Consider the following 19,759-nt stretch of genomic DNA (forward strand, 5'->3'; position numbering starts at 1 on the left):
TGTGTCTGTCTGTCTGTCTCTGTGTCTGTCTGTCTGTCTGTCTCTGTGTCTGTCTGTCTGTCTCTCTGTGTCTGTCTGTCTGTCTCTCTGTCTCTGTGTCTGTCTGTCTGTCTCTCTGTCTCTGTGTCTGTCTGTCTGTCTCTCTGTCTCTGTGTCTGTCTGTCTGTCTCTCTGTCTCTGTGTCTGTCTGTCTCTCTGTCTCTGTGTCTGTCTGTCTCTCTGTCTTTGTGTCTGTCTGTCTCTCTGTCTCTGTGTCTGTCTGTCTCTGTGTCTGTCTGTCTCTGTGTCTGTCTGTCTCTGTGTCTCTGTGTCTGTCTGTCTCTCTGTCTCTGTGTCTGTCTGTCTCTCTGTCTCTGTGTCTGTCTGTCTCTCTGTCTCTGTGTCTGTCTGTCTGTCTGTCTCTGTGTCTGTCTGTCTGTCTCTGTGTCTGTCTGTCTGTCTCTGTGTCTGTCTGTCTGTCTCTGTGTCTGTCTGTCTGTCTCTGTGTCTGTCTGTCTCTCTGTCTGTCTGTCTCTCTCTCTGTCTCTGTGTCTCTGTGTCTCTCTCTGGACCTCCTCCAAGGCCCTCATGCTAAACTAATGCTACGACAATACTTCCTCAACAGCCCCGATCGGCACCTTCTTGTGGGGGTCGTCTTTCCCCAAGTCTTTCACGAACCGGTTGGCCAGGCCTGACGTTCACATGCATCCAATTTGGGCAAGATATATTTTTAATTCGTTCAGGATGCCGGCGATAACTCGCCTCCTTTTCCCAAAGGCACCACGGACATTTCAACATACACCAACGGTATACCCCACTCAATAGTCCATTCGAGGGACGGCGCAATTTGCGACACGTAAAAGCACCAAGCAGACGGTTTACAGTCGAGCCGGGAATCGAACCCAGGCTCGACAGCTCAAAGTCAAGCGTGCCGACTTGCGCAGCACCCCCATCACGAAGAGTACTCGGGACACCGTGCCCCCGTGTCCAACACTCATATTATAAAGTTACAGTAACCGCACATGTCACATGACAAGCAATGATTGCACCACACTGACCCTCGACAGACGGTGAGAAGATGACCAGGTGTTCGTAGATAAACTCGCCGTACTTGATGAGTGACAGAGCTGGATCATCAGCAGTTTTGAACGTCAACTCGAAACCACGGTCTGCAGGAAGAAAACGCACACACGTCACAACGGTGATCGAAACACACGTCACAACGGTGATCGAAACACACGTCACAACGGTGATCGAAACACACGTCACAACGGTGATCGAAACACACGTCACAACGGTGATCGAAACACACGTCACAACGGTGATCGAAACACACGTCACAACGGTGATCGAAACACGTCACAACGGTGATCGAAACACGTCACAACGGTGATTGAAACACGTCACAACGGTGATTGAAACACGTCACAACGGTGATCGAAACACACGTCACAACGGTGATTGAAACACGTCACAACGGTGATTGAAACACGTCACAACGGTGATTGAAACACACGTCACAACGGTGATCGAAACACACGTCACAACGGTGATTGAAACACGTCACAACGGTGATTGAAACACGTCACAACGGTGATTGAAACACGTCACAACGGTGATTGAAACGTCACAACGGTGATTGAAACACGTCACAACGGTGATCGAAACACACGTCGCAGCGGTGATCGAAACACACGTCACAATGGTGATCGAAACAAACGAACCGTCTTCAGGGAACTATGACACATCAATCACTTCAGCATTGTGCACAATGACGTCAGGGGGTTAACGTTGCGTCGCATGCGACGCACGACGTATGTGAACATGTGCAAGCTCCGACACCACAAGGTAGGTATTTCTACCTGTACACGTCACGAACCGCTTTTACAAGCAAACCAGGCAAGTTCTGACCTGAGAGAGATCTGAAAAACATGGAATGTGTTTCTTTGATGGCCATGTTGTCCAGCAGAACGAGCGTTTTCCCGGCGCCGTACGCGCCATTTAAGACGAGCGACACCGCAAACAGAACCGCGAACACCGGTGGCCGTGCCGCCGCCATACTGTTTCCGCACACGTCTCATGCGGTTCTGAGGTTGAGGAACCCGACGTGCCTACTTCCCCTTTCGTTCGGCATCAAAAATAGCGTTTCAGATTTTCAAAAGAACGATGACGCGAAACTAAGACCGAGGATACCTTGGTCAGTGTAGAGGAAACGTCTTTTTTAAAAAATAAATTAAAAAACACTATCGCGAACCTTACCGACATGGCGCACATACAGTGTTCGAAACATTGTAATGTATTGGAATAAAGAGAACAGAAATAATATAATCCCTTTCACTGTTGTGATATAATATCAAGTAGAGATCCCCTTACAGGGAAGTTAAACGCAGCAGGAAGCCATCAAAGCCTGCACTACCGTTCACCGTTGGCAACGTAGTTGTTGTTACTTGGGAATAAAAAATTTCGCAAAGTATTTTGTCTGTCTGTTTGTCACATGATTTTTGGCTACAGTTTTCAAAGTAATCGTTAAAAAAAATGTTTGTGTGTGCGTCGGTGACCAGCCGGCATGGGTAAATTTCAGTGAAGTTCCGAATCCGGGTCCGGATCTGAGAATTTTTCAGTGATTTCGGCCCAGAAACGATATTCAGCACAATATCTCAAAAAGTTATGGATGGATTCACATGAAACTTGGTGGACATGTTGGGAGTGCCACTCGGAAGAATTGATTCGATTTTGGTGAAGATCCGAATTCAGATCTGGACACAAGAATTATTTAATTTTTAACTGATTCTTCACCATTGAGAGATGTGGCTAAAAACGACATTACACGATATCTTGAAAGTTGATAATGGATTCGGATGACACTTGGTGGTCAGGTTGGGTGTGTGACAAGGACTAATTGATTCGATTTTGGTGAAGATCCTGATCCGGATCCGGATTTGAGAATTTTTTTCAGTGATTCTTCACCATTGAGAGATGTGGCTAAAAACGACATTGCACGATATCTTGAAAAGTTGAGAACGAATTCGGATGAAACTTGGTGGTCAGGTTGGGTGTGTGACAAGGACGAATTAATTCGATTTTGGTGAAGATCCTGATCCGGATCCGGATTTGAGAATTTTTTCAGTGATTCTTCACCATTGAGAGATGTGGCGAAAAACGACATTACATGATATCTTGAAAAGTTGATAATGAATTCGGATGAAACGTGGTGGTCAGGTTGGGTGTGTGACAAGGACTAATTGATTCTATTTTGGTGAAGATCCGAATTCAGATCTGGACACAAGAATTATTTAATTTTTAACTGATTCTTCACCATTGAGAGATGTGGCGAAAAACGACATTACACGATATCTTGAAAAGTTGATAATGGATTCGGATGAAACTTGGTGGTCAGGTTGGGTGTGTGACAAGGACTAAGTGATTCGATTTTGGTGAAGATCCTGATCCGGATCCGGATTTGAGAATTTTTTCAGTGATTCTTCACCATTGAGAGATGTGGCTAAAAACGACATTACACGATATCTTGAAAAGTTGAGAACGGATTCGGATGAAACTTGGTGGTCAGATTGGGTGTGTGACAATGACTAATTGATTCGATTTTGGTGAAGATCCTGATCCGGATCCGGATTTGAGAATTTTTTCAGTGATTCTTCACCATTGAGAGATGTGGCTAAAAACGACATTGCACGATATCTTGAAAAGTTGAGAACGGATCCGGATGAAAATTGGTGGACAGGTTTGGGTGTGTGACAAGGACGAATTGATTCGATTTTGGTGAAGATCTGAATCTGGATCTGGATTCAAGAATTTTTTCAGTGATTCTTCACCACTGAGAGATTGGGCCAAAATCAATATACAGCACAATATCTCAAAAATGGACTGGGCATAGCATGGCAGAGGTATGCTCTTCTTTATCGAGTACTACAGATGCAAGCAGAAAAACTTGTATATCAATTTAAAATGAGTGTAAGAAGTCAGACTAACTATAAAGTAATCAATTCTTGAACTTCTCTGGACATCGAAAGTGAACATCCATTTTTAGCTCACCTGGAACGGAGTCCTGAGGAGCTTATGGGATAGCGCATCATCCGTCCGTCGGTCCACAAATACCTGCAACTACACATCGATTTCAATGAAACTTTACCGCAATTTTCCTCACCCTGTATGTACCAAAGTTTGTTCATGGCATTAAAAAAAAAAATCGGGCCCTCAAGGGGTTTACCTGGGTTGTCCCCCAAAATATGTATTTGCGTTCTTCTCAGAAACTACAAACAATTCCGATGAAATTTGACCACAACCTTCATCTCCCGTTTGTTCACAGCATTAAAAATAAAAAAATATATAAAAAAAAATTCCATAGGTGTTTACTTTCTTCTCTGTTAAATATTTTGTCATCCATGCGTACCAGCGGTTCCCTGGTTATCTTATCCAGCCCGCTACCAGGTGAGCACCCTGGGGTATTGTCCCCATGTTTGTATAATGGTGTTGCATGGAGGCACCTTGAACCTGCAAAGGTGGGGCCATGGTTATGAGGAATGATAGGAAGGAAACCCTAAATGTAAGGAATTGATTATTCACAAATATGCTTCAATGTCCGTTTTAAAACGGTGGTATTTAGTGTTTTAAGGTTAAAAATACCTTGTCCTTGTAAAAATAATGTTTTGGAACTTAAGAATGCAAGAGAAGCAGTACTTTTTATTGCTTTCTTTCTTTCAGAAAATGGTATGCCACTCTCAACCAGAGATTGAAGGAAAGCTGATGGTGGCCTGATGGAGACATACAGCGAGTTGAAAAGGCAGGGAGTGATATACCATGACAAAGGACAGTAATCAGTTTGGAATCAAGTTGCTCATGATTTGAAGATGGAAATAATAACTTTTCTTCAGATACATCAAGAAATGCCAGTTCTACATTTCAATATGCTATGCTGTTTGACCTTCATTAAAAGTTTGTAATTACCTGAAAATGATTCTTTTTTAACTTTGTTGGTGATCCCAGGGCATGGTTCACGATACCCCCCCCCCCGCCCCCAACAACGTGGGGCATGTTGAACCTCTTCGGATTATGTTTTATTTAAACATCAAAATTGGCCATGCTGGAAAAATACTGACTAATGTTCTCTCTGGCAGAATTTATCTTGCAATCAAAACTTATTTTTGGCCCACAATGGAAGTTTGACTTCTTCAGCATTTCAGGTGAAAAACCAAATGCTGAAAACATGATCAAGGTGCCCTGCTCTCCACTCCATGGACAGATGATAGGTTGGAGGGAGGGAGCTCATTTTAATATCCTCCATCTCCAACCTTGTCGGAGGGGCGGGGGACAATAATAACTAATGTCTTATCACACCGTTATCTTTTTTCCCTTTTCAAAAGAGGACGCCAATTCCATTTTTGCCTCCTTCACCCCTACCCAGTTTAGAATCCCACGCCGGCATGGCAGTAATAATAATAATATTAACATTGGACAAAGTAATAATTATATCACGCCACCTCCCCCCCCCCAACCCACCACAGCCACCCCCCCCCCCGAGGGAGAGAGTGTTAAAATACACCATTAAACCCCCAACAACAATATCTCGACATTTCAATCGAAACAAGTTTCACTTTATTAACAGCACATCGGCAGCATGTACAAGCCCACATGTGGGCAAGCAGTTCGAAGTCTGCCATGGGACATTGTTGCAGCAACAATAACTTATAAAACGAGAAGTGCACTCAGTAGAGCGCACACCTCCACCACGTAATGCCTGATCCATGAGAACATATCAGGCCCAATACATTGTTGAAATATCATGCTATACAGGAGGATATCGTTTTGGGTCCTATCTCTCAATGGTGAAGAATCACTTTAATAATTAAATAATTCTCAGACCCAGGTTAGGATCTTCACCAAAATTGAATCAATTCTTCCTCATCACACACCCAACATGTGCACAAAGTTTCGTCCGGATCAGTCCACAATTTTTTGAGCTATTTTGCACACAGACAGAGAGGGGTGAAAACATAACCTCGTTCACCTTTGGTGGCGGAGGTAAAAATAAAATCGAAAATTCGTCTTCATGAAAGCTATTGTAGGTTTACATTAGCAGACTGGAAGAACAATGGATGGAATGGACAAAGCGTTAGAAGTATGCCAACCTCCGATGAAGGGTGAACGCCGAGAACGTCCGTTTCTCTTTGGTTCTCACGGTGGTTAGCATTCTTCAATCAGTTCCATCCATCGTGAGGAATTGATCAACCTCCATTGACAAATTCGTTTGTGGAGGAGTGCAAATGGCCAATGGAGATGTAAATCACAAGCACAAATGAAAGGTGCTGGATTTCTATGTCGAACTGGAAGAAGATGGATCGTCACTCTCAATCACTCATCTTGGGACAATCCACGATTAAAGGTCTTTTGTTTGTTTGTTTCGACGAGATTTCAAGTCTTTCAGGAAGAGACTTTAATCGTTCACAAACGCCAAACCACTGAGAATCTCACGACTTGCCAATGACATTCAATCGTTGTGGTCAGGTGCAGTTCACGGTAAATTCATACGATGACTTACACAACCCTGTCCACTGACATCTGAAGTTGCAGCAAAAACAAACCTTATCCCACACAGGTGAATACGACACCAACAGTGCAACCAGTACCTCAACATGGGGTGAGTTTATTCCAGGGTTTCAGCTAAGTTTGCCGATCTTAAAATTCCGCAACACTTGGATAAACATCACATGACTCATAATACTTAAGGAATCACATCCATACTGTGTATACATTTGATGCAGGTGTGCACGTTTTTTTGTTTTTTTTTGCTGGTGATCAAAATTCGATCGTTGCACGCCCACCAATCGCCATGACAATACGGCTTCCCGTTCCAACTGAAGGTTTGAAATGCTGCATCGGGCGAGGTTTTTCCAACTTTTCTCCAATGTTGCAGTTGAAAAGATAATTGATGCTCATGATGTGTGCTTATAAATGCCGTTAAAAAGCCGTCATTAAGCTTCGTTATTAAGGCTATAAGAAAACGAGGCAAGATGAGAAACATATGTACACATGTACACACACGCAAGCACACAAATGTCCACGAGGTCCATCAGATGAATCCTTCTTTGCGGAACTGCTCTTCCAGCAGTCCCTTGTACTCCTGAAAACCACCGTTGACCCTCTGCACCCCGCCTTCGCCGCACACCCACAGTTCTTTGCACACCGTACAGATGAGTCGCTCATCGTGAGAAACCAGCACAACGCCACCCTACCACATCCAAAACGATACACACTGTGTTAGCATGGTCATGATGGGCCTGTTAATTGTAAGGCTCAACTCAACCACACCAATGCATGGTGGATTGAAGTATCTGAAACCTTTCAGCATCCACATGACTTACCCACCCCCCCCCCCCCAAAAATTTTTTTTAATAATAATTGCTTATACCAAGCTCAGGCTTTCGACAATCAAAGGCAAGCGCTCAAGGAAGACTTCATCTATGTGTGCAGCATGGAAATTGTTTTGCAAGAGTGAACACAGGAATCCTTTACAAAGAGCTGCTGCACAAAGTAAAACAGCTTTTTGACGAGCTCATGACCAGCGTGTGAAAAAGGGATAAATATTGATATTTACGCTGGATATTCGAGGAAAAAAAATAGATATATACAGCTCTGGAAAAAGTTGAGACCACTACAAAATTATCAGTTTTTCTGGTTTTACTATTTATAGGTATGCGTTTCAGTAAAATGAACATTTTTGATTTATTCCATAAACTACTGACAACATTTCTCCCAAATTCCGAATAAAAATATTGTCATTTAGAGCATTTATTTGCAGAAAATGACAACTGGTCAAAATAACAACAAAGATTCAGTGTTCTCAGACCAACAAATAATACAAACAAAACAAGTTCATGTTCATTTTTAAACAACACAATACTAATGTTTTAACTTCGGAAGAGTTCAGAAATCAATATTTTGTGGAATAACCCTGATTTTCAATCACAGATTTCATGCGTCTTGGCATGCTCTCCACCAGTCTTTCACATTGTTGTTGGGTGACTTTATGCCACTCCTGGTGCAAAAATTCAAGCAGCTCCGTTTTGTTTGATGGCTTGTAACCATCCATCTTCCTCTTGATCACATTCCAGGGGTTTTTAATGGGGTTCAGGTCTGGAGATTGGGCTGGCCATGACAGGGTCTTGATCTGATGGTCCTCCATCCAAACCTTGATTGACCTGGCTATGCAGCATGGAGCATTGTCCTGCTGGAAAAACCAATCCTCAGAGTTGGGGTACATTGTCAGAGCAGAAGGAAGCAAGTGTTCTTCCAGGACAACCTTGTACGTGGCTTGATTCATGAGTCCTTCACAAAGACAAATCTGCCCGATTCCAGCCTTGCTGAAGCACCCCCAGATCATTACCGATCCTCCACCAAGTTTCACAGTGGGTGCGAGACACTGTGGCTTGTAGGCCTCTCCAGGTCTCCGTCTAACCATTAGACGACCAGGTGTTGGGCAAAGCTGAAAATTGGACTCATCAGAGAAGATGACCTTACTCCAGTCCTCTATGGTCCAATCCTTATGGTCTTTTGCAAACCTCAGCCTGGCTCTTCTTTGCTTCTCATTGATGAAGGGCTTTTGTCCAGCTTTGCGCGACTTCAGCCCTGCCCCCAGGAGCCTGTTTCGAACCGTCCTCACCGTGCACTTCACCCCAGCTGCCGTTTGCCATTCTTTTTGTAAGTCACTCGATGTCATCCTACAGTTGAGTGACATTCGAATCATCCCTGTCAGTGGAAAGTCGTTTTCGCCCTCTGCCAGTCTGTAGCTTTATTGTCCCCAATGTCTGCTGCTTGACCTTGTTCTTATGAACCGCCATCTTTGAAATTTTAAGTATGGAAGCAACGTGATGCTCGCTGTATCCCTCTGCCAGTAAAGCCAGAATTGAACACTTCTTTTCCTCACTCAAAACTTTTCTTTTCAACTCTTTTGGCATGGCAATAGTTATTTTTTTGATTCCAATTACCTTTGAGGTACTACTAGCACTGTTTTTGCCATCCAGCTGGTCCTATTGCAAGAGGATAGTGATGACCACAGCAGTGGTTTTTATACTTTTCCTTGTTAAATAAGATTCGGTTCAGGTGATCACCTAATCAGTACCTCATGAAGTAGAATGACGTGTGCCTGTGTTGGAATTCAACAGACACTGGAATGGAATGGCTGCCATACATGAAGAGATGCTGATGAAACATTTTTTTGGAGTGGCCTCTTATTTTTTTCCAGAGCTGTGTGTATATATATATATATATATATATATATATATATATATATATATATATATATATATATATATATATATATATATATATATATATATATATATATATATATATATATAGATAGATAGATAAAAAGTATCTTCTCCTTTCATATGCAGCACAAGGTTGTGGGGTAGCATCATTGGCTGGGAGCATGGCTGTGCCACTGATACAATGCCCTCTGTCGGTTCGTGTCGGAATTTGGAATTTTATCACGGTGCCGATGACTGCTAATCTCCTCTTCGTGAAGGACATCGTGGGATGTTTAACGTTCAACTAATGCCGCCAGACGCGACGCCCGGTTTAACGTCCATCTGAAGGACGGCGCACACATTGGATAAATCACTTTGCCTGTGAAACACCAGTGTGACAGTTTATGGCTGGGTCGGGATTCAAACCCAGAATAGACAGACAGCTTAGAGGCGAGTGTACGTACCTTTGGACCGTCCCGTCAGCCCGAGAAAAACATAAGGTAGAGTACATATGCAGGTATGCAAGAATAACTGCAAACACGATTCATGGAAGAGCAAGAAGCGAGAGTGCAGTATAAAAAGTCAGAAGCACAGATGGAGCCTATGGAAGCCAAAAGGTAATGAATGTTCAAATGGAATTTGGAAGAAAGTGGGGAAAAGGGAGAGGGTGAGCGAGTACGAGTAAAGAAAAATAAAATCTCATCGGTAGGATGGAGAGACATGAGACAAGATAGCTGCGATCCTGAAGGAATGGAGATAATATCTTGGAAAGAGACAAGGACACGATTCCATCGAAAGGAGAAAAGTGTGACGAAGGAGTGGGTTACGGGATGGAAGGTCAGACAGACACTCTCCAAAGAGTGGGCAGTGTTCAAGCCAGCACAAGCTTCAGTCTTCGACAAGCGTTTCTGCCTCGACGCAATCATTAGCATTACAAAAAAAAAAAAACTAAGCCTGAGCTTACAAAATTGAAGCAAAGTAGAAGGTGCAAGACCAAACAAAAAAAAGAAGAGAGTTGAGAAATGGAGTGAGTCCTATGTTGGTGAGTTTGTTCCACTAAATGGTGATTATCGTGATAAATAGTGCAGGCATAACACATTGGTTCGAAATCAATGGTGGTGTTTGGTTTTTGTTTTGTTTTTTTGGGGGGGAGGGGGGGGGGCATGGGAATTGAGAAAGGCAACGACTGCAGCCGACCACACATAACACCATCATGGCTGCAAAATTTCCATCACCGATGATGTGAATAACATTTGTAAACAACACCCTGAGACGCGTCATGTTGAATGAACTTTTGTGTCATCCACCCACGAGTCTCGGGGAATTGGGACATTTCAGGGTTCCAACGTGGTTTGTGCATTTTTTCAGTGTTCTGGCCAATATGTGAGTATAAACACCGATGTCACCAAACTGACACGGTGTGAACGAGCAAGTTCAGTCAAGTCATCAATGTACACATCGAATTGCACCCAAGCCCTGCCCAGAGCCACCTGGAAGCTGCAAAGAGACTTTCCCAAAGCCTCGATCGTCTCCATGTCCAGGTGATTCGTTGGCTCATCAAGCACATAGAGGTTTGGACTGCGGAAGCACAGAATGATCAATGACAAAAAATAAAAAATAAAAAAAATTAAAAAAAACATTACAACTTTCACAAATAAAGAAACCCTTTTAACCAACTAAAATCCAACAATACAAAAGGTATATTACACTTTCTGATCATTATCCTGTTATAAAACCACCGCGACTTCATTCGTTAGCTGGCAGTCAATAGGCTGACAAAAACAATACAAGGCTTTGCCACAATTGGAAACATCCAGAAATGAATCTCTATGCCTGGTGTTGGCTTCATGGTTAGGGTGGGAGGCTTGGGATCTGAGGGTCTTGAGTTCAAATCATGCTCGATTGTTGAATTAATACTAAGTGGGGTTGACTCAGCCTGTCATCCTTCCAAGGTCGGCAAAGTGAGTACCAGGTTGCTGGGATGATCGAGCCATTTGAGTATCCTGCGCCAGAGTGGCGACCCATTCAGAATTGTGCCCAATAGCCCAGGAGACTGCTTCGGCAGCCCCGATGCTCTGTACGGAGTATGGTCCTAATGGATGGATGGAGTGGATAAATGAATGGATCTGGTCCAAAATCTGCAGCATCATTAAGTTATTAACAAGACATCATTAAGTTATAAGTGTGCAGATCACCAATGTCCACAATCACCAAGAAACAAACAGATCTTGCAATATTTCTCAATATGAGGCGTGGGATGGGCCTTTTAGTGTTACCACTGATAACACCACCAGAGATCGAGGCATTTCTCATGGATCTGTGGCTAATATGGAAAGGGTCACCCAAGATAATACGACTGTTGCGGAAAAACGACATGCAAAACTTTTAAAAGTGACATGACAAAAACGTCTCCATCAAGATTCATGAGATGAGACAGAACAGCTCAATACCATCTCCACTAACTTGGCTCCCGACAGCATGCAAGGGCCCCTGTTTTTCATCAGGATAGCAGAAAAAAATGCTTTGAGATCTCTAATCAAAGTTTGGAAAAACAAAAAACCTCAATAACTTGTAGTATGTACTCTACTTCGAGAATAGCCCATGGCTATTTTCGGAAGCGGGAATGTGATGGTGCAAGCTGCGATTTGGAAGAAATGAACGAGACCTGGAGTTTGGTGAAGGACATCTGAGATTAAATTGTGCATACATTTTGAAAAAAAAAAGGTAGGAAGCTCCGATTTATATTTACGGCTTAGACGAAGAAGTACAAGGTGGTGGGGAGATGGGGGAGTTTATGATGTGGAACTTATGTGATCCTGTGGTAAGGTATACTCTCCCAGAGCAGAAGGTGAGTTGAAAGTGGAAGGTGAGAAATGAGGTGGACAAAATGGAGGGGAGAGGTGCAGCACTAGAGGCAAGGCTTTGGGTGTGATGGAAGGGAAAGAGTAGGAGAGGATGTTTGTGAAGGCAGTAAGGCAAGTGCAAAAGGAAGCTTGGACATGGTGGGAAGGTCTGAAAGTGAGGACATGTAGGCAGAGAGACTTGGGAGATGCAACCGATGTTCCTGAGCTTTGTGTTGTTGGAAATGTACTATTTTATTCCCTCTCCAGTGAAGTTGGAAGAGGAGGAGGCCTTCCATTGGTGGAGTTAAAAGTACATTATGCAGCAGGTGTTAAGTGCATGTATACAGAATGTAGGAAGAGAGGAGCACTTTACTGCATGTTTACTGCCAGCCATTTAAGGTGGGGTTTAGACTTAGAAGAAATGCCGGTTGGTCCTCTTACCCCTCTCTTGGTTTGGGGCCTGATGGAGAGTGAGAAGTAATACATGTAGAAAAAGTGGCTCAAGTTGTGGTGAGAGCTTTAGTATATATTTGGAAGCAGCTTGTGGAGGCAGGTTGAGCAGTGGAAGCGAGTGTTTTGCAAGGTTCATTGGTCATCACGTGGCATGAGTGCGGAGTGCTGTGGAGTGGGTTTCCAGTTTATTTATATTATTACCTCCACCACCGAAAGTGGAAGGTGGTTATCTTTTCACCCCTGTCTGTCTGTCTGTTACTTGCAAAATCGAAGATTTTTCAAGTATATTGGTCAGTCGATTTTGTTATTCTGCCTGTCTGTTTGTATTTCAATCACCGACAGGTCACAATTTTAAACCGATCTTCACAAAACTTCACCGCGTGGTAGAGCTTGTTATGAGCAATAAGGCAATTGTTTTTGAGGTCAATAGGTCAACATACTTAAGGTCAAAAGAACACGATTACTTTAGTTAACCAACATAGACGAAAAAAATAGGACAAAGGTCAACAAAGTTGTCAAATTCCTAAAATGGTCAAGTTTCATCCGATTCACGTGAGATTTGAAGAGGATTTGCATATTTGGTCATTGAATTCAACCACCAATTATTTTTGAGATCAAATTTGTTTTTTGGATTTTGCAAGTGTTGTGCTCTGCATGACATCTTGTTGTTTTGTTTGTTTGTGTGCTGGATATCTCAAAAAGTTGTGGATGAATTTGAATGAAACTTGGTGGACACGGGTGTGTGATGAGGAGGAATTGAATTAATATTTGTGAAGATCTGAATCCGGAGGCAATCTGTTTTTTTTAAGTGCTTCTTCACAATTGAGAGATAGGGCTCTCTCTCTCTATCAAGTGCAGCCTTTGGCTGCTGGTTGCATCATTGGTTGGGACGTGGATATGCCACTGATGCAGTGTCCCCCTTACCAGTACACGGGTGCTCATTTTGCCGACCTCGGAAGGATGACGGGCTGAGTCATCCTCCTGATGTATATTAATTCAGCGGCCAACGGGGCTTGAACTCAGGACCCGAGGATCCCAAGCCGCCACCCTCACCACGAAGCCAATACCAGGCTTAGAGATAGGGCTAAATTGATACATATCATGATATCTCAAAAAGTTGTGGAATGATTTGGATTAAACAAGGTGAACAGGATGAGAATATGACAAGGACGAATTGATTCAATTTTGGTGAAGATCCAGACATGGATATGAGAATTATTTAATTTTTTTTTTTTTAAAGTGATTCTTCACCATTGAGAGATGGGGCCAAAAACGATATATAGCACGATATTTCAAAAGTGCATTGGGCCCGATATGTTCTCGTAGATCAGGATTGCGTGGCGGAGGTGTGCGCTATTCCGAGTGCCCTTCGTGTGTGTGTGTGTGTGTGTGTGTGTGTGTGTGTGTGTGTGTGTGTGTGTGTGTGTGTGTGTGTGTGTGTGTGTGGATATATATATATATATATATATATATATATATTTATATATATATATATATATATATATATATATATATATATATATATATATATATATATATATATATATATATATATATATATATATATATATATATATATATATATATATATATATATTACATCCACCACTGAAGGTGGATAAAGAATATTGTTGTGGTTGTGGAAATTCGCAAACCACCATTCAGGTCCCGTAGGTGAGCTATCTCTGTAAGTACATGTGTAGTTAGCCCAAACCCGTTGTATAGAGGGAATTTATGTGATCCATCCGGGCTGTGACACTTTGAGTGAGCCATTTTTTCTGTTCTATCTTTTATTTCAAACAAACAGCATCTCAACAACCATGCCACCTCCACCATCTATGCTACCACATCTTCGCCACTCGCCATTCAGCAGGCCCTGGGCGGTTACGATCTCCGGGCACAAACAGAAACCAACGGCTATGCTCGGGGGTTTTCCTGCCTGTTTTTCCCGTCGAGGTTCTCCGCGCTCGGTGTGGAGTAGGGGCGATGCAGGGGTCAAAGGTGAGAGAGGGTGGGGGCCTCTTTTGGGGGAATAATTCCCTGGCTCCACACCAAGACTGACTCCCCCGGCCCCCGCACAGCGCGGGGTGGAGGGAAAGCAAGAGGTCACGCCCCCCTTTGAGAGGCTTCTCCAAGAAGCTCGAAGGGAGGCGGGGCCGAAAACGGGGCGGAGCGAAGGGCAGAGCCCCGCGCTACAAAGGCGGACAGGACGGACCTTGAGGGTTGTTGGGTTGGTTGGTCAAGAGTTGGTGGTTGGGTTGGTTGGTCGAGAGTTGGAGTGAGTGGTTAGTCGAGGGTTGGTCTTCATGGTCGTCTTCTGGCTCGAGTCGCAAGCTTGTTGTTCCTGCCTTGCTTCGTTGACCCGTGCGTGAGCGCGGAAAACAGCGCCGAACAAACCCCGTCCATTTCCACAAAACCCCGTCCGTACAGTCGAGCGGACCACACGAGCGACACGTGGCACGAGCTCGCGGAGCACGCCAGAGGGGCTCGGAGTTGCGGTCGCAGAAGGAGGACTCGACGGGATCAGGGAAGTCGCACTTCCATTTTCTTTTGGGGTTTGTGTGTGTGTGTCGGCACCAGTCTGGTGAAGTAAAACTGTTAAGTGTTGCCATGTGCTCGCGTTGTCGGTCGTAGCTCTGCATTGTTGTTGTTTTAAATTGCTTTATGTGCATTCTGTTTGGCTGTATATGTGTGCTCTCCATGTGCCACGGAATAAATGTGCATTATGTTGAACTGTTTTCCCATTTCGCTTCATCTTTTCTTTAATTGAATCTCTATCTTGCTTCACGTAACGGGTTTGTCGTGGGCTTAATACGCCCGATAATTAATCGGAACTGTCGAGGCCGACGATAACACCGCTCGGTTATCCCGATAGCACGGAACGGATCGCTTAAGCGGCCCGTGTCTGGAGTCGACCTGCGGCGAGATGCGATCGCCCGGTTTACCATCCACGTGGGTACTTAGGTAGGTCGAGTTTGGCAAACAACCCTATCCCACGCGGGTGGCCGATTGGCATGATCGTGGTGAGGCCGAAAGGCCCACCCATGACTAGCTCCCGGCGTTAGTCCGAGAGGGTCACGACAGAATTGTCCGTCCGGTGGGCGACGTGCCGCGATTCGAGTCACGTGGCCGTTCGCACGCCGGCGGGCGCGAATTCGCAACATTATGTTTACACCCCTATTTGTCTGTGAGCAGGATATCTCAAAAGAATATGGACGGATTTGGACAAAACTTGATGGACATGTTGGGTGTGTGACAAGAACTAATTGATTTGATTTGGGTGAAGATCTGGATCTGGACCACAGTCCATTTTAAGCTACTCAGACTTCATTCCAGTGTCTTGTACAAGGCATTCATTGGAAATATCATCGAGTATGGGACCCATTCTTGGCTGGAGGAGCTGCTTCCCTACTTGCTCCCCGAGAAACGATCAAGTCTGTGTTATTGGTATCTGTTATTGGTATCAGAATCCAAAGGTCTGCTTCACACCTACTGAAGGCAGGTAAGGTTGACCGTTTGGTCTCTGCTCAATTTTGGCCTCTTTGCTCCAGTCTTCTTGCCAGTCACCTCAAGCTTTTCTCCCATACCTACCCTTTCCTTTCTTGTATACTCTGTGACTAAGCCCTTCCCCATCTCCCCACCGTCAAAACCCCCCCACCCCGTCCTCCACCCTTATCCTTTATGGCACTTATCCACTCATGTGAGATGTCTGTCTCCTTGCTTCACTACGATCCACTGTCGATGAAAGAATCTGCTGCGTTTTGTCACTAAACTCCTCTACGAGCAGACATTTCTGTATATAAAAGATATGAATGACCCCATATAAGCAAAAAATAAAATAAAATAAAATAAAATATTTTAAATGTTGTAGCTGACATTAATTTTGAAACAGTTGATGTTAGATGTTAACAAAATTAAATCATACATGCCTTGCCATAGTGATGAGTGCAAAGGCGACACGGGACTTCTGTCCACCAGAAAGTGTGGCCACAGGACGCAAGGCCAGCTCTCCAGACACACCGTACCGGCCAAGCTGCTGCCTGTACGACTCCTCGGGAGATCCTGCATGGAAGTGGCAGAGGTTAGAAAACAAATGGCACAAACTACACATTTGCTTTTTTGTTCCTCCACGAACCTCAAATCCCATGTTAAAAAAATAAAGATTAAAAAAAAAAAAACATGGTGCTGTAAACTCACCAAAAAGCCATTTCTGTGAGGCAAATCTGCGAACCAATGAAACTGAAGCAGGGTTTCATTGAATAGCTCAAAGTAAATTAAACTTTGATGTAATTTGTTAATCCAGAGGCAAGCGCATGTGGCATGTGTCGAACAGTTGTGATGTCAAGCAAAGCGTGCAGTATAAAAAGGCAGAGTGAATGAATCTAGTGCCTGATGAAGTGTATGCACTTGTTGTTGAAGTAAAAATGAAGAAAAGAAACTGCAATCACGGGCCACTCTCCCAGAGAACACGATTACTTTATGAAAATATAAATCTTGCCTCCACTCATTGCTTTATATGCAGAAGATTCCACAATGCTTTTACTCAACCCATTTCCCAACAAGAAACTAATCAAATAGTCCTATTACCGGTCATGTTTTTAATTTTGAAACCAAAACGAATTTTGCCAATTTATTTTTTAAAGAATGCAACATGGTTTTCTTCAAATTTTTTCTGATACTGTCTTGGAGTTTTAAAATCCTTTTACAATAATCTAAAAGCACCACCCCACAGTCTCAACAGTTCACATCCAAAGGACCAAAAACTCTTTATTGGAATTTGTCAGCTGGCTGTTGTCAGTTATTTAATGCAAGCATAACTTCCTGTGGCCCCTCTCTGTGCGCATATGTCCAAGAACAGATCGAAAGAAATGCCCCCTTCAAGGAACAGCAAAATAACAATTGATAAAGGTGGAGACACCAAAGGGGTATGTATTTACCTGGATAATGTGATGCAAGAACCTGCACAGCATTCAAGTGCATAGTCAGCTGATCCACATGATGCTGACTGAAATACCCCAATTTCAAATTCCTAAAATGAGGGAGAAGGGTGGAGTCAGGGAAAAGGTAAAGTGAAAGGCACAACAAAACGATCCCAAATAACCTATATTTATTATTAAAAGGAGAAGCTTCCATCCGTATCAAACAATCATTCTAAAGGGTTCCTGTTGTAATAGAATGCAAAAATGATACCGTTGGAAAGCTAACGACCGACTTACTTGGCCGGAAAGCTAACGACCGACTTACTTGGCCGGAAAGCTAACGACCGACTTACTTGGCCGGAAAGCTAACGACCGACTTACTTGGCCGGAAAGCTAACGACCGACTTACTTGGCCGGAAATCCACTTTCTTCTTCTTGCATTGGCAGCTTGGCTGCCGGGAAGCTATCATTTTGTTGGGGCACAACTATGCCGCTGATGCTGTGCCCCTATACCAGGATACTGGTAATCATTTCGCCGACCTCAGAAGGATGGCAGGCTGAGTCAACCCCACCTGGTGTTGATCTCCGTCCAGAAGAGAAAAGTCAACCCCACCTAGATGACATGTTTTTGTGTTTCAATTTAGAAATGCCTTCAAAGAAAGAGAAACTCCATGCTGATGAGGATATTAAAAATCGAATCGCTCGTCTTCGTCAAACAGGCAAGGCATATTCTGAAATCCACAAGCTCCTGAAGGAGGAGAAAATCCCTATTTCTCTGCCTACCATAAAGAGAATAGGTCTACAGTTCCAGAAAACTGGTTCTATTGCAACGAAGAAGGAATCTGGCAGGCCTAGGAGCCCCAACAAGTAAAGATGACAGGCGACTGAAATTCTCGGTTCTCCAGGAAATAAATAAAAGCCTGTGGAAACTGTCAAAGGAGTTCAGAACTGCTGAAAACAAGACTGTTTCCAGAAGTACCATCACAAGAAGGTTGACTGATGCTGGTTTTGCCTCAAGGTGTGCGAAGAAGCCTCTGTTATCGAAGAAAAACAAACAAACATTCAGGACGGATTTCATTTTTTGACCAAATATGAAAACTGATTCAGACTGGTTTTGGAGAGTTCTGTGGAGTGATGAATCAAGATTTAAGCTTTGCAGTGATGCCCCAGAATGTTGCTTTTGCAGATCATGAGAGATTCAACCCTGAATGCATTTGAACAACTGTGAAGCATGGAGGAGGTGGAATCATGGTCTGGGATGAATTTTCGTCTGCTGGTGTTGGTGAGCCAAGGTGTGAACAGTCAACCACGGCCAAGGAATACCAGAAAACATTAGAGAAAGGGTTACTTCCCAGCTTCCAAAAGTTATTTCCTGGAGAGAAAAGCAAAGAAGTCATTTTTCAACAAGATAATGCCCCTGTCCAGATTGCAAAAGCCACCAAAAGGTGGTTGGAGAAAGTTCCTGAAACTTGTGTTCTGGCCTGGTCAGAGTCCCGATTTGAACCCCATGGAGAATCGTTGGGTCTATATATTCAGCACAAACTTATTGGAAGGTAATCTGCAAATTCTGATCAACTTTGGGAAGCTGTCAAAGATGAATGGGACAATATTGACATTTCTCGGTGCAAGAAACTTTCTGAAAGTTTGACCAAGACTGGATTACTTAAGGAAAGCTAAGGGACAAGCTATTTCATACCGATTTGTAGTTACTTCTGCATGTTCTGTGTTAGTGTTTTTTTTTTTAAAGTATGATAATAGTTATGACAAAAAAAGTTTAAAAATTGACTTGGTTCATTTCTTTTTTGCCCTGGAGTGTATACATCCCTCGTTATACAGCGACTCAATAATACGGAATTTTACAATAATGTAACTGATAAGTTAGGTAACCAATTTGTTACACGTGATGTTGAATCATCTTTCGTGGAATTTTGAATCCATAATCAAGCAGAAGACCAAGAAGGAACCAAGAAGAAGTGAAGAGCAAATATGGAGTCATCAGGAGGAACCTGGATAGAATTCAGGTTCCAGCCGCTACCCTCAAACCCACCTGGGCGCAGCCAAGTGAGCCGTACAGAAAAAAAATTCTGCAAGAATTCACCTCTCCTTAGATACATAGAAAATAAAAGAGAGAAAGAGAGTTTAAAAGAGAAGAAACAGCAAGAATTAGAATGAATAAAGAGAATTGTGAAAGAATTCGAAAGAAGTATTAAAGGAACAAAGAACAAATGTCAGGAAGAACCCAAATTGATAGATTTCAGCAGTTACTCCCCAGGCTCAAATGCAGCAACATGTATAAGTTACC

At 43.3% G+C, this 19,759-nt stretch overlaps 2 protein-coding genes across 2 annotated transcripts in view; both read right to left on the reverse strand.

Annotated features, from left to right (window-relative positions):
- DDOST (dolichyl-diphosphooligosaccharide--protein glycosyltransferase non-catalytic subunit) overlaps nt 1-2,155 on the reverse strand; it is a 44,974-nt gene extending 42,819 nt beyond the window's left edge. The window contains exons 1-2 of the mRNA XM_085899265.1: nt 1,891-2,155; nt 1,038-1,148 (exon numbers count right to left, since the gene is read on the reverse strand). Of these exons, the coding sequence (XP_085755391.1) occupies nt 1,038-1,148; nt 1,891-2,038 (259 nt within the window). The 5' untranslated portion in view covers nt 2,039-2,155. The remainder of the gene's footprint in view (nt 1-1,037; nt 1,149-1,890) is intronic.
- Nucleotides 2,156-5,562: 3,407 nt separating this feature from the next.
- The window catches only part of ABCF3 (ATP binding cassette subfamily F member 3), a 51,288-nt gene continuing 37,091 nt past the window's right edge, over nt 5,563-19,759 (reverse strand). Inside the window, exons 19-22 of the mRNA XM_085899266.1 lie at nt 17,476-17,567; nt 16,468-16,600; nt 10,733-10,820; nt 5,563-7,222 (exon numbers count right to left, since the gene is read on the reverse strand). Coding sequence (XP_085755392.1) covers nt 7,064-7,222; nt 10,733-10,820; nt 16,468-16,600; nt 17,476-17,567 — 472 coding nt within the window. The 3' untranslated portion in view covers nt 5,563-7,063. The remainder of the gene's footprint in view (nt 7,223-10,732; nt 10,821-16,467; nt 16,601-17,475; nt 17,568-19,759) is intronic.

The sequence above is a fragment of the Eptatretus burgeri genome, chromosome 10 (assembly GCF_056783735.1).
Source record: "Eptatretus burgeri isolate ZD-2024b chromosome 10, Ebu_testis_v1, whole genome shotgun sequence".
Taxonomy (NCBI): Eukaryota; Metazoa; Chordata; class Myxini; order Myxiniformes; family Myxinidae; genus Eptatretus; species Eptatretus burgeri.